The sequence below is a fragment of the Neofelis nebulosa genome, chromosome 2 (genome assembly GCF_028018385.1).
Source record: "Neofelis nebulosa isolate mNeoNeb1 chromosome 2, mNeoNeb1.pri, whole genome shotgun sequence".
Taxonomy (NCBI): Eukaryota; Metazoa; Chordata; class Mammalia; order Carnivora; family Felidae; genus Neofelis; species Neofelis nebulosa.
The window spans coordinates 19,006,773-19,019,559 of NC_080783.1; the positions used below are offsets into that span (position 1 = coordinate 19,006,773).

The following is a 12,787-nucleotide window of genomic DNA, read 5'->3' on the forward strand; positions in this document are numbered from 1 at the left end:
CACACAGCAGAACTGAAATTAGAACCCAACGTCAGGGGTGCCTGGATAGCTCAGTTAGTTAAGTGTCCAACTCAATTTCAGCTCAGGTCATGATCTCACAGTTCATGAGTTTGAGCCCTGCAATGGGCTCCGTGCTGACAGTGCATAGCCTGCTTGGTATTCTCTCTCTGCCCCTCCCCTGCTCATGCTCCCTCTCAAAAATAAACTTAAGAAAAAAAAAAAAAAAAGAACCCAAGGTCGGATTACAAGGTCCATGCTCTCTTCCTATCACAACACCACTATTCTTCATTGGTATTCATTCTAAATCAGTTTCTGATCAATCCTGAGTGAATCTGAAGTAAACAGGAATAGTGACTACCTTCTATGCCCCCACCCCAAATCCCTACTCCACTGATCCAGAAATATCTTGTACTTCATTTCTTGACTCCGGAACATTCCATTCCGTCTCCAAACAGGGACTGTTATCAATTTAAAAAAAACAGCGGACATGTTCTGACATTTATCCTACTACACCTCCAGATGTAAGCTTTCAACAAATCTTACTTCTCCCAAAGTCCTTATTGAGCTGAATACCTTAACACAGGTGTTCATTGCTAAACATGATTGCTGAATGCTTAAGCAAGATTTTTTTCTCTCAAGGGTGAAGGGGGATTATAATCCCCATTCCTTTGTCCCATGTGGCAAAACACACCTTCAGAGATTGTAATAGGATGGAAACTAAAAATAATGTATGTATAAGGGTGCCTGTGTGGCTCAGTCAGTTAAGCATCTGACTTTGGTTCGGTCATGATCTTACTGTTCATGAGTTGGAGCTCTGCGTTGGGCTCCGTGCTGACAGCTTAGAGCCGGGAGCCGGCTTCAGATTCTGTGTCTCCCTCTCTCTTGGCCTCTCCCCCACTCATGCTTTCTCTCTCTCCCTCAAAAGTAAAAACATTAAAAAAAAAAATAATGTATGCATAAACACGTTTTAAACTATTACGGACACTTATTTTCATTATCTATTTAACTTAGTAAGCTCCCCTCCCACTCCTTATCCCATGATGCTGCAATGCTGGTCCCCTCTCCAGTTACAGGGATGTCAGTGCACTGGTTATGCCTTCTGGGGATTCTCAGCTGGCAGGCCACAGAACTGAAGCTAGTTTCCAAAGAATAAACCAGCTCAGCCAGGCCTCCACAGCCAAGCCCTTGCACCAGACCAGCCACCACAAAAGTACTTACGCAGGTGGCCAGTTTTCTTAGGAAGGCCGCTGACTGCCCTCATCACAAGGTTTTGACACTGCAGTGGAGTACTGCACTAAGGTGGCACAGGACAGAGCTGGCTTCAATTCTATCAGAACAGATTTAAGGACCGCCAGGGCCTCTCCTGCTGGGCCTGACTTTGAAGTCCTTGCTACTGAGCAGCAGGTAATATCTCAGGACTTTGTCACAAAGCTTCACAATTGTCAACATGGCCTTCAGACTGACCAGCACAGCCATCTATTGCATGGCCTTGAACCCAGTCAGGCCTATCAGTGACTTTTCCATGGCTCCATCCCAACTCACCACTTAGAACTCCATAAGCCACGAAGCAGGGTAATCATCCTTATGAAATTCAGAGAGAATAAAGGCAAACAGCCTGGGGCCAGGCGGATTCATGTTGGGCACAGCTGCTAGACAACTGAAGTGAAGAGACCACAGGGCCCAGGAAGGAGTGAGCAGCTACCAGTAAGTGCTGGGTTGAGTTGAGGAGAAACCATAGTTCAAGTGAAAACCACCTTTCTGATCCACTATCCCACCGCGTGCTTCCCCTGGGCATCACTGGGCCCCAGCACAGAGAGGAGAACTTCTGGTTCAGGTGTTCGTGTTCTTTGTACTCACAGTTCGCTCAGTCAACGTTTATTGAACACTCGCTGTTTACAGAGTCTTGGGGAGGGAGGTAGATTCAGTGAAGAGTACAAGAGTTTCGTCAGCGGTCTGACTAGAAGGCCATTCTACAATGGTGACTGCTCCTGCAACCCACTGGCCATGCCCCCAGACTCTGCTTGCCTGGTGGCCTGTGAGCTAGACCCCGCTAATCAGTGAAGGATGTAAGAACCCACAACTTCCTGTGTGTTGTGGGGAAATCACAGCTCCTTCCGCCCGGCCCCTGGGTTGTGTCTTTTGATGTGTAGACACAGACAACAGCAACTGGGATTACCTGGGCTCCTTCACTGGGGCCACAGGAAATTCACAAAGCTCAAGACCTCTCACCTCACAGATAGCGAAGAGCTAACATTCATGAGAAAGAAGTCTAGAAGGTTGAACAGGTACTGATGTGAGGTCAGAACAGACTTGGGGCTATTGGCTGGTGGGTATATGAAAGGAAATATGAAGCCCCTAAAGACTAGGATGACAGGAAATGGGTTCATCACGTATGGCCTCTCCCTGCCTGTCTACTGAGGAGGTCAGAAGGTTTCTCAAAGTGGCTCCTCGGGGCACAGTGTGGGGAAGAGGGTGGTGGGGAGACCTGAGGAGATAAGGACCTTCGGAGGGACCTCCTCAATTACAGGCAAAGGACTTCAGGCCCAAATATGTTCGATGTGTTTTTTCCTCCAGAGCTGTAACTCATTCACAGCACCAAGGCCTCACACAAACCACACGTGGCTCTCTGAAGTTAGAAACCAAACCCTGCTTTATAAGGCTGAGTGGCCATCAGTGGCTTCTCTGCTGGGATATGAGGTACCAGCCAGTGAACCTTCCTCACCTTCTCCCCATTCCCACCACCCCTCCAGCCCTTCAGAAACCCATCTCTGCAATTCAACCACTTCAAAAAAATACTTTGAGGAAGGGGCCGGGGCTCAGGCTGGCTGGCCAGCCAGCCAATTCCCATGAGGTAGCTAACACCGGTGCTCCTAGGCAGGGGCTAATGGAGAGAGGCCAGTCATGGGCTCACAGCAGCCAGGAGTGAGTCACCGGTTGACTGGGAGGTGGGGGAAGCAGAGAGTCTCAAAGTCTGCCCAGAGTACTTGATCAGAGGCAACATCTGGGTGGAGAGGCTGGGCTCTTTGCTGGTATCCTCACTGTCCCTGGAAGAACTGGGTTTTCTGGGAAGAGAAGAATGGCCAGCTTGGGTCTTCTTGGGCTTGGGCATGGTCCCATCTTCAGAGAGTGGTATGCTTCCCTCAGAGAAGCTGTGTTTTCTGAAGAAGCAGGTGGGAAAAGAAAGAGATGGCTATGTGGCTGAGACTTCAGCCTACGATTTGTCTTTAGAGTCTGGACCAGACATTCACAACACTATGGCGCTACAGACCCATGATTATACGAAGATACAAATAATGGTAAAATACACCTTCTTTATCTGAAGGCTAGAGAGCTTGGTGCAAACATGAATGTGTGAGAGAAGGAAGGTTCAAGGAGCCCACAGCTAGTGAGCAAGGCTAAGAGGGGCTGTGTCTGCAGGTAACCCCATGCTCCAGCTCAGCTTTGCTGGGCAGAAGGGGAGTCACCAGGCAGAGGACACTGGCTGCCTATTGTGATACGCATATCCCATATGTGGCTGCATATCCCACCAACCCCCAGTTGGAGAATGCTGATCTTCTCATAATCTGGGAAGGGAGGAAGAAGAAAACTCCTTGAACTCACATCCAACACCGTTCCCTTGCTCAGACAGCACTCACCCCAGCTTGCCAGTCTCTGATTTGTTGAAAGCACTGAGCGCCACATCACCCTTTGGGACAGTCAGAAGTGATGTTGGGAGAGACCACTAAAAGCAAAGGAAGCAGTGAGGTCAAAAGGGCTAGGCAGAAGTCAGGAGGGAGTGTTTGGGGTCTTAGGACTCTTTCCCAGCTCTATGGAGCACTGAGTGACCATGGGGCTCTCCTCTTCCCTACCCTTCAAGCATGGGCCCATCTGGGACAAAAATCTCTGTTCTTTCCAGATTCAGGCAAGAAGTTGACGCTACAAAGCACTCTTGGCCCTTGAAAGAAAGGCATCCAGGGAGTCCCGGAGGCCATTACTCCCTTGGAAGGGAAGAGTCATGAGACACAGAGACAAGGCCTAGGGGAGAAGTGAGAAGGTCTAGATCTCCATCCAACTCTCGCTGCACTCTTCAGGTGGAGTGAGGGACTGACTGAATTTGTCTCCTCCCCCACAACGGTGTCACTCACCATTGGAGCAGAATCAGAGACAACTCCTGTGTGGAACCCTTTGTAGCACCAACTCCGAAGCAGATCTACTCCTAGGACAAGATTAGCAGGGGTGGGACTTAAGAGGGTGGAATCAACTGGTCAATTCTTGCCAGGGAGGCCCATTTCTTGGTCTACTGAGATTTAATCACTCACTAAACATGGCCTCCTGTGGGTAGGGAGGACACATCACCTTTGAGCTTGTTGCCATGGTACTTCTGTTCCCACTGGGTGGTGAGAATGTTGAAATATCGTGGCTGCTCAAAAAAGCGGAGATAGCGAGAGGAGATTCGAGAAGGAAAAATTCGTTCAAATTGACCGCGGCGAGAAAACTCATCTTCCATCTCAACCAGAACCCGAACATCATCTGGTGTCAGGACATCCAGCACAGACGCATAAAAGTCCTAAGGCCCAAAGAACAGAGAGGAAGAGGGCGTGACAGAGAGTGTGAGCTGGAGGCAAAGAATCCAGAAGCTGGGGACAGTGAGCACAGTTCTGAGGTCCTAGGCTCCAGGACTCCCAAGGCAGCACCAAGACCGACTAGTGGGTCATCTCTGGAACTCGTCTATTCCCAAGCCTACTGAGCTTTGCTGTCTGGGGAAGACGCCATTGGTCCAGGTAGGGGAGCCTCTGGGACACAGAGATTTTAAGAGGTTTGCTGGCTGGAGTCAGGAGCAGAATCCAACAACTCTGATTTGGTAGCAGCCTTTTGTCTGCTACTGTCATATTTGGCTCCCTTATCTGCTCTGAGAAGATGTCAACCCTCCTAGGGGCTCAACGCACCTCAAGGAAAGAAACCCAAAGGATCTATGGCTCTGACAACAAGGGATGGCTAGTATAGCATTTTGCTAAGAGCAGTGGTTCTTGACCATGTGATAGAGGCCATCAACTCTCTCCTGGAACGACACATAAGCCAGCAGATCTCTGCACACCAAGGGATCATGGACCAGGGTTAGGAAACCCTGTCCTAGGGAAAGGGAAAACCGGTCGCCTTAGGGTCCCAAATATTTGACTGAGGAAACTTTCTGTTGGCACTCGGTGTGTGTGTGTGTGTGTGTGTGTGTGTGTGTGTGTGTGTGTGTAATCTCCTACCTGATCAGGAATTTTCTGGGTCAGATAATAGGCTTTCTTCATCTTCTGTGCAGTGAAATGTTCTGGGGTCATTCGACATTTGTCCCTGGGGGAGCTGGGCAGGCTAAGGCAATGGATGGAAAAGAAGCAAAGGGTAAGGTCAGCAGCTTCACATCCTGAAGACATGAGGAGAGAGGGTCCATCCCAGGACCCTTAGCTTAACTGGAGAAGGAAGATACTCTTGGTCAGGGTCAGGGGACTCACTAGGGCACCAAGGTTAAGTGGTTTGTTGGATGGAGTCACACCCTCCTCAAGAGAAGACAAAGAAGTTTAGAGAAATATTTGTTACTTGAATAGATCACACCACAATGCCCTGTCTGGGCGTCCAAAGATCGATTACCATGGAAAACTGAAAGAGTATATAAGGTACCTCATTAGGTTGCATTTCAGTAGTTAAACAAAAAAAAAAAAAAAAAAAAAGAGGACCCCCCCCCCCCCACCCACCACCAAATAATTGTTGGATACTTCAGTTTCATTTGGTGGACACTTCCTAAGTACCCAGCTCAGCCCTACTGGCTGTGTTATCCTGGGCAAATCACATGACCTCCCTGTACCACAGTTTCCTCATCCACATTACTATGATTACTGCTGAGAGACACAAAGATAGCCTCCAAAATACTCACAAGACGGCAGGTGTCAAATGACAACCACAGCACAGAGCCAAACAGGAGTCTGCAAGGCATGGTGGGGAAAGCAAGTTTTGTTCCTAGCAAATCAGGATTGGAATCCCAGCTCTACCACTTTGTAGCTGAATAACCATGGGTGGGCTACTTAACCCCAGTGATTTTCAGTTTCCTCATCTGTAAACTGAGGATACTTAATACCAACCTCATGGGGTTGTTGTGGAGATAAGTTACAGGATTCTCCTTACACACAGCAGGTACCAACTAAATACTAGCTCCCTTTCCTCAAGAGTGGTTCCAAGTGGTGTGGGGCTATGGTGGAGAAAGCCCATGTAGGGCTGGCTTCATGAAGATTCTGTCTTCAGCTAGGCTCTCATGGATGGCTGAGGTCACAACAGGGAGGTCTGACTGAGGGGAACTTCAGGAGGAAGAATCCCAATGAGCGGAGGAGGGGATACTATGGGAGGACAGCGAGAAGCCATATACATTGCAGGGGGGAGACTCAATTCACTGATCCTTAAGGATCCTTCCAACTTTGAGGTCCTATGAGCGACTGATTTGTCAGAGCACAGGAGCCAGGGGGAGGAGTAGAGGGAGGGGCACCTGGGAAAAGGAGGCTGTGGCCTCCAATGTGCCTGTGAGGAGTTCAAAGCTGACTCCCCACACCCTGTTGGAGATTCCTGAGCTGGGAACAAGATAACCAGACATGCTTTTGAGGGGCACTGACGTGGGAAAGGTGTGTGGATAGACTGTGGGGGCAGACTGAGTCGCAAAGGAGACCATCAGGAGGGGGCGCCCAGACATCATCCCTTCCCACAGTCACCATGGGGCTGTTCATGCTGCCAGGCAAGCCACAGCCAAGCAGGGAGGCTGACCTGGTGCTGGAGCTGCTGGAGCTGCTAGAGCTGCTGGAGCTGGAAACCATATCCTCTGTGTTGGGCAGAACAAAGCCTGCCAGGTTCAGAAGGTCACGGATCATCTGGCCTTTGATGCTGATGTCCAATGGAGAGTTGGAGTGGAGGCTTTGGGAAAGGGTACAAAGAGCAGTAAAACTGTTTCTGGTTATGCACCCAAGTTAGGGCTAGCCCCATTTACTCACTGCCTCCCCCAACTCATGTGCATCATCATGGGGGACTTCTTGCCCCACAGATAGTGAATAACCTCACTCAGGGGGGGTTCCTGGCCATGACCTTCATCCGCTAGGGCAAAAGCATGCAGTAGGGATCAAGTTGAAAAGAGTAACTTTTAACAATCTCTCTCCATCCTCAAAGACTCTTGAGATAATGGCAAAGAATGAGTGAATGAGAAAAACAGACCATGAAGGGAAAACACAAATTCTAGTGAAGGAGAGGTCTTCCCAAAGTCAGCAAGGCATGGGGGGCAAAGGGGTAGAGGATCACGGAGCTACAGAAGAGTTCTACTCAGGGCCCTGAGAATCCCACTTACCTTGGGGAAATGTTGACCTCTAGGACCCAGGGCTTGAGGTTCTCATCCAGCATGATGTCAAAACCAAAGAGCTCGTGGCAGCTATAGGGCCGCCGCACGTACATCTTCAGCAGGCTGGTCACATAGGGTTCTGACCTGGTCACAGGGAAGACCAAGTATTCAGCCCAGCTCTTCCCAGAGGGCCCTACACAGGCCGCCCTGCCAGGGGAGTTGCCCAGAGATGGGAAAACAGAAGTAACCCAGGAAAAGCAGCTCCCAAGAGACGCCTCTGATCCAGAGCCAGCTTCTGGAGAGGAAGTTCAGTAGAAGAGCAGAACTCTATCCACTCCCTCCTACTGCCCGTCCTCAGAAACTGACACACAGCGTGGTCAATGTCTAGGACACAGCAGCGTGGAGGCCCATAAGAAAAGGGGATCCAGTGGCAGGCCTCGCACCCAGGGTGGCAGTGTGACTCACGAGATGATGGTTTTGACAACAACATCCTTTATCTTCTCCCAGATGGCATCGCTATTGATTCCCTTCTGGCTCAGGTAGTTCCATAAGGCCTTCAGTGCCCTGCAAGGGTGGGACGGGGGTAGTATTTGGGGTTATATTCGATGAAAGAGTGATCAAGGAAAGAGAAAGAAAAAGGAGTAAGAGGTCCAAAGGTGTTTTCTCCACATCTCTTCTTTTGAGGTTTTCAATTAAGAAAGAAAGGAGCGTAGATGCAAACAGACCAATTCTGAACTGCCCAGTGTTTAAGTAACCTTTGGGCTTTACATCAATACTCCGCTCACCATCCCCTTGAACCTCCCCAAAGGCTAGAACCTTGTGCCCCTCTAGGCCTCCACTTCATGGGGGCCCAGCCTGGGTACCATTTGTGGCCCTGGCAGGCTGTTTCATCTGCATTGGCCTGGTACTCGGCATTCTTCTTATTGACACTGTAGTTGGTCAGGTGCATGAACTTGTTGCCAAGGCTCTTCATGGAAGGGGAATACCTGGGAGTGAGGAAAAAGGCAGAGGTAAGATAGAGAGATGGCAGGCAGACAAGGGTCCAAACATTTCCCAAATCCTGAGGAGGTAAAGGACAAGTGGACAGATCTTTTCAGATGCACGAGAGTCTGAGAAGTATATCTGTCAGTAAGGTTTCTAAAATACCACAGCTCTTTTATCATGAGCAGCTCACAAAACTCAGGAAAACTTTTACTTATGTTGACTAGTTTCTTATAAAAGGAGATGACAAGGGATACAGATGAACAGCCAAGTGGAAGAGAAGTATAGGGCAAGGGATGTGGGACTCCTCTCCTTCATCCCCACCTTGGTCCTGCAGGAAGACCCAACCCACATTCAATGAGGTAGAGAACTTTCTCATTTCCTAGTCCCCAAGTGACAACACGATTTATAAGAAACTGACCTCTGTGTCCCTGCCCCTGGTTCCTGGCACAGAGCTACCAAAACCCTTAAGAATTCCTCAGTAATAAGAGCACTAGAAGCATCTTTTGTTCTCATATATGGTCTTTGACCCCAGTTCCTGACACATACCTCCTGAAACCCTTGTAATTTCCTAGGCGACAAAAGGGTCTTTTGTTCTAATGAGGTGACTTTGGGTGGGTTCCTGGATAGGGTCTGATCACCACACAGACCAAAGCTTGAAATCTTCGACCCCGCCCCCCATTCTCTTAAGAGGGAGAAAGGCTAAAAACAGAACTGATGATCAATCGTGTATGTGATGAAGCCCCCATAAAAACTCTAAAAGTAAGGGGTTCAGGTTCTGGGTGGGTAAGCACGTGGGGCGTGCTGGGAGATTGGTATCCAGAGAGGCAGGGAAGCTCTGTGCCTTGTCTCCTCTGACACCTTGCTTTGTCTGGATATTAATCTATAATTAAACTTTACCATCTCCTTTTATGGTAAGCTTCTCTGGCAAATTAATGGAACCTGAGAAGGGGGTCCCAGGAACCTCTAATAGCACACCGGTTGTCAGATGCATAGGTGGCACATGGACTTATGACTGGTGTCTGAAGCAGGAGGAAGAGGCAACCTTGTGAGAATGAGCCCCAACCTGGAGGACTGGATGCTCTGGGGACTGGATGCTCTGGGGGCTGGACAGTGGCAAGAGTTAAATTGCAGGTACCCAGCCAGTGTCTCAGAGAACTGCCTCATGTGGTTTAGAAAAAGCCCCAGTGCATTTCGTGACCACAAGTGTCAGAAATGAAGCATTCCATGGGGCGCCTGGGTGGCTCCATCGGTAAAGCATCTGACTTCAGCTCAGATCATGATCTCACAGTTTGTGAGTTCAAGCCCCATGTTGGGCTCTGTGCTGACCGCTCGGAGCCTGGAGCCTGCTTCAGATTCTGTGTCCCCTCTCTCTGCCTGCCCCTCCCCTGCTCATGCTCTCTCTCTCTCCCTCTCTTGAAAATAAACATTAAAATTTAAAAAAAAAGAAAAAAGAAAAAAAGAAATGAAGCATTCCATGTAAAAGGAGACACAAGGAAGGAAAAGAAGACTGGGTTTTCCAAATACCCTCCTCCTTCTCTCTTGTTAACCCAAACTACCAAAGTGTGTTTTTTCTGCTCAGCATCCTCCAGTTTTTCCTCTCTTTCAGGAAAACAAACCCCCCAGAGGAGTCAGGATGCGGCCTCACCACTACCACATACTTGCAACTGGCGAAGCGGACGAGTCCATCTGAAAAGAGGTAAATCCGCAGAGGATCGTAGGAGGTGACGTAAACATAGATTCGCAGATCAAACTTGCTGCCACTGATGAGGTAGGGTTTGTGTAGATACCTACATGAAGAAAGGCCAGCTTCAGGGACATGACCAATGAGACAGGGCTCAGGATAAAATGGCAAAAGCCAGCGAATAGTCCCTCGGATAAAGACCTTAAAACATTTGGCGAAGGAGGTCTTTGGCTGGGAGGACACAGGACAGAAGAACACTATAAACAGGGAATCTCCAGGATGAGGAGATGGGAGAATGGGGAGCCAGATGTGAGCTAGAGACAGGCTCACCTCTGTACCAGGAGAGGCCTTCGCTTGGGGAGCTGACTCCACTTGTGAATGACCTGGATGCCGATGCCTCGAGCTGACGCTGGCTAGAAATCAAGTGGAAAGGAGACGAGATGTGCTCCCGGCCCAATACACCACTGTTCCCCATTTTTTCCTACCACCCACTGTGATCCACTCACCGGCTTAACAATCCACTTTTGGCGGCTGCTGCTCTCCCAAGCTTTGCGCAGGAGCTTGGCATCCTGAGGCAGGATGAAGGACTGGGGGAAGAAGCTGAATTCCTTCTTGCCAAAGCGGCTCTGCATGCGAGACAGGTTCCGCCACAGTCGGTCCTTTCGCCCAATCTGGAATGAACCTGGGAAGTGGTTTAGCTACAGAAGGGACAAAGGGTGAGAGCAGGGGGATGGCCCTGGTGAGGCCACGAGGAAGAGAGCAAGACTCATGGTACCGTTCCAATTTCCTTAAATGACAGCATGAGCCCTTGATCCATCTTACCATCACCATCTAATGGTAAGTACTCAGTTACATAAGTACCAAAAGATGACGAGAGCACACACAAAACACACCAAAATGTACTGCTCTCAAGGAGTTGATAGTTCACGAACAGCCGCACAATAGTGATTAAGTCAGATAAGTGCAAAGAAAAAGGTGTTTTAAGTCTTTTGCCATGACAGCCTGTAGGACAAAGACAGGAAAGCACATGGCCTTCATTAAGTCTGGGGGCAAGGGACTCCTTTGTTTCAACATTAGACCAGCACCCTCTTTATGCATATTCAGCTTGGGGGAGTGGAGGTGATGCGCAGCAGTTACAGGAGAAACATGATCAATGGAAACAGGTGCTGCACCTCCAGACACATTAGAGGGAAAAGTGTCTCAGGCAGTCTAAAACTGCCCGGAACACTGCCCCCGCACCGCTAGAGGTGCGCGGTCTGTGAGGGTCCCACCGCACCCTCCTCCAGCACTGCCTCTGCTCCTCTAGACACCTTCCTGGCTTCTCCACGGCCACCCCCCTTTTTCCTTGTTCCCAACACTGACCTCCTCCCGCCTGCTCCCCAGAAAGGACCCCTACCTTCTGATGCTCCCGAATGGATCGGAAACTAGGAGACTTCATGTGATGACCCCAGCAGCCCAGCCAGTCATCGTTTCCTACAGAGGGCACATCAGGGAGTCAGTTCTGTTAGCAGCTCAGTCCTTGGGATGGAGAGGCTCAGAGGCCCCAGAAATACCACTGGGCCTGGGCACAGCTCCCAGACCCAGTTTTCTGAGAGTCGCCATGGAGCTGTCCTACACGAGGCTCTGGGGTCAGGAATAGAACAACGGCTCCTTGTCTTCTAATTTTGAGGAACAGGCTCCAGCCCAGAAGGAGTTCAGAGCTAGGTCTTCCTCTGAGGTTGGAAACTTCAGGACAGGGTCCCCACATATCAGGAGGTAACTAGGGCTCTCTTCCTACCTAAGACCATCTGTTGGGGCAAAGAACAGGCTTGCATTAAGGCAGGTGACTCACTTTTGCTGATTTTGAAGTGGGACCGTCCAATGGTCTGCTTGACAATGTTGGGGGTCACTGTGCTCATCTTCCACCGGAGCAGCTTCCTCTGCTCCCAGGGAAGTTTCTCCACTGGGGAAAAGGGATGGGGGTGAAGAAGAACACGAGTCAGGATGAGAAGAGGAAAAAGGTGGCACTGTTGCTCAATTTCACCTAGGTAGACAAGCCACTAAGTATTGTTCCAGGCCAAAGTTTCAAAGGAGAAGTCCTTTGTGGAGTAAGGGGGGCTGCACAGGGTTGAGGAACACAGAAAGGAGGGAGATTGCAAGGGAGAAGAAACAAGGTAGAGGGCAAGAATGGGGCATGAGATTATGGGGCTGACAAGGGTCAGCTCAGGACAGACAAGGAAAAGTTCCCCATATCAGACTGGTGAACCAGGTGAGGTACCGAGCGCCAAAAAAAGCCACTCTGGAAAACCCTTGCTACCTTATTGCCACCTCCTAACTTTGCTAGCATCCTTCTCCTGGGGGTACTTATGGACTTAGCCACTTGGCCAGGTTTACCTCTCTCATCCCGGGTGCCAAAATAGATGGTAGGGGGCACATTGGGAAAGAGACTGTAGATGAGAGCTGGTCGGACAACTTTCTCATTGGAAAGGGGTTTGGTCAGAATCTCTGCACAGCTCCTAGGATGAAAAACAGACACATGGTAGAGAAAGGGAAGTCCACAACCGTGGAGTGCTGTTACGATGACATATACTTTCTTTCGGGGTGCTGTCTTTATTAATTTTGAGAGAGTGAGAGAGTGCACAGGCAGAGGAGGGGCAGAGAGAGAGAGAGAATCCCAAGCAGACTCTGTGCTTGAGGCATGCAGCCCAATGCAGGTCTCGTTCTCACCAACTGTGAGATCATGACCTGAGCCAAAATCAAGAGTCAGATGCTTAACCAACTGAGCCACCCAGGAGCCCTAGGGATGCTGT

General features: G+C 49.7%; 1 protein-coding gene and 1 long non-coding RNA gene across 5 annotated transcripts in view; one reads left to right on the forward strand and one right to left on the reverse strand.

The window, feature by feature from the left end:
• Window positions 1-1,514: 1,514 nt before the first annotated feature.
• LOC131497964 (uncharacterized) lies at window positions 1,515-4,341 on the forward strand. Its single transcript, XR_009255236.1, has 2 exons — window positions 1,515-1,704; window positions 3,896-4,341. It is a non-coding gene; the product is annotated as an uncharacterized LOC131497964 (long non-coding RNA).
• Window positions 1,860-12,787, reverse strand: part of TTLL4 (tubulin tyrosine ligase like 4) — a 37,943-nt gene continuing 27,015 nt past the window's right edge. Inside the window, exons 5-19 of one of the 4 annotated variants that reach the window (XM_058704700.1) lie at window positions 12,372-12,493; window positions 11,830-11,940; window positions 11,395-11,471; window positions 10,505-10,696; window positions 10,329-10,411; window positions 9,976-10,104; window positions 8,197-8,319; window positions 7,799-7,897; window positions 7,343-7,477; window positions 6,772-6,948; window positions 5,235-5,328; window positions 4,336-4,546; window positions 4,125-4,195; window positions 3,636-3,721; window positions 1,860-3,158 (exon numbers count right to left, since the gene is read on the reverse strand). In XM_058704700.1, the coding sequence (XP_058560683.1) occupies window positions 2,900-3,158; window positions 3,636-3,721; window positions 4,125-4,195; window positions 4,336-4,546; window positions 5,235-5,328; window positions 6,772-6,948; window positions 7,343-7,477; window positions 7,799-7,897; window positions 8,197-8,319; window positions 9,976-10,104; window positions 10,329-10,411; window positions 10,505-10,696; window positions 11,395-11,471; window positions 11,830-11,940; window positions 12,372-12,493 (1,969 nt within the window). In that variant the 3' untranslated portion in view covers window positions 1,860-2,899. Of the gene's footprint in view, window positions 3,159-3,635; window positions 3,722-4,124; window positions 4,196-4,335; window positions 4,547-5,234; window positions 5,338-5,896; window positions 5,958-6,771; window positions 6,949-7,342; window positions 7,478-7,798; window positions 7,898-8,196; window positions 8,320-9,975; window positions 10,105-10,328; window positions 10,412-10,504; window positions 10,697-11,394; window positions 11,472-11,829; window positions 11,941-12,371; window positions 12,494-12,787 lie in introns of those variants that run through there. The other 3 variants (XM_058704692.1, XM_058704710.1, XM_058704719.1) reach the window with 3 other exon arrangements.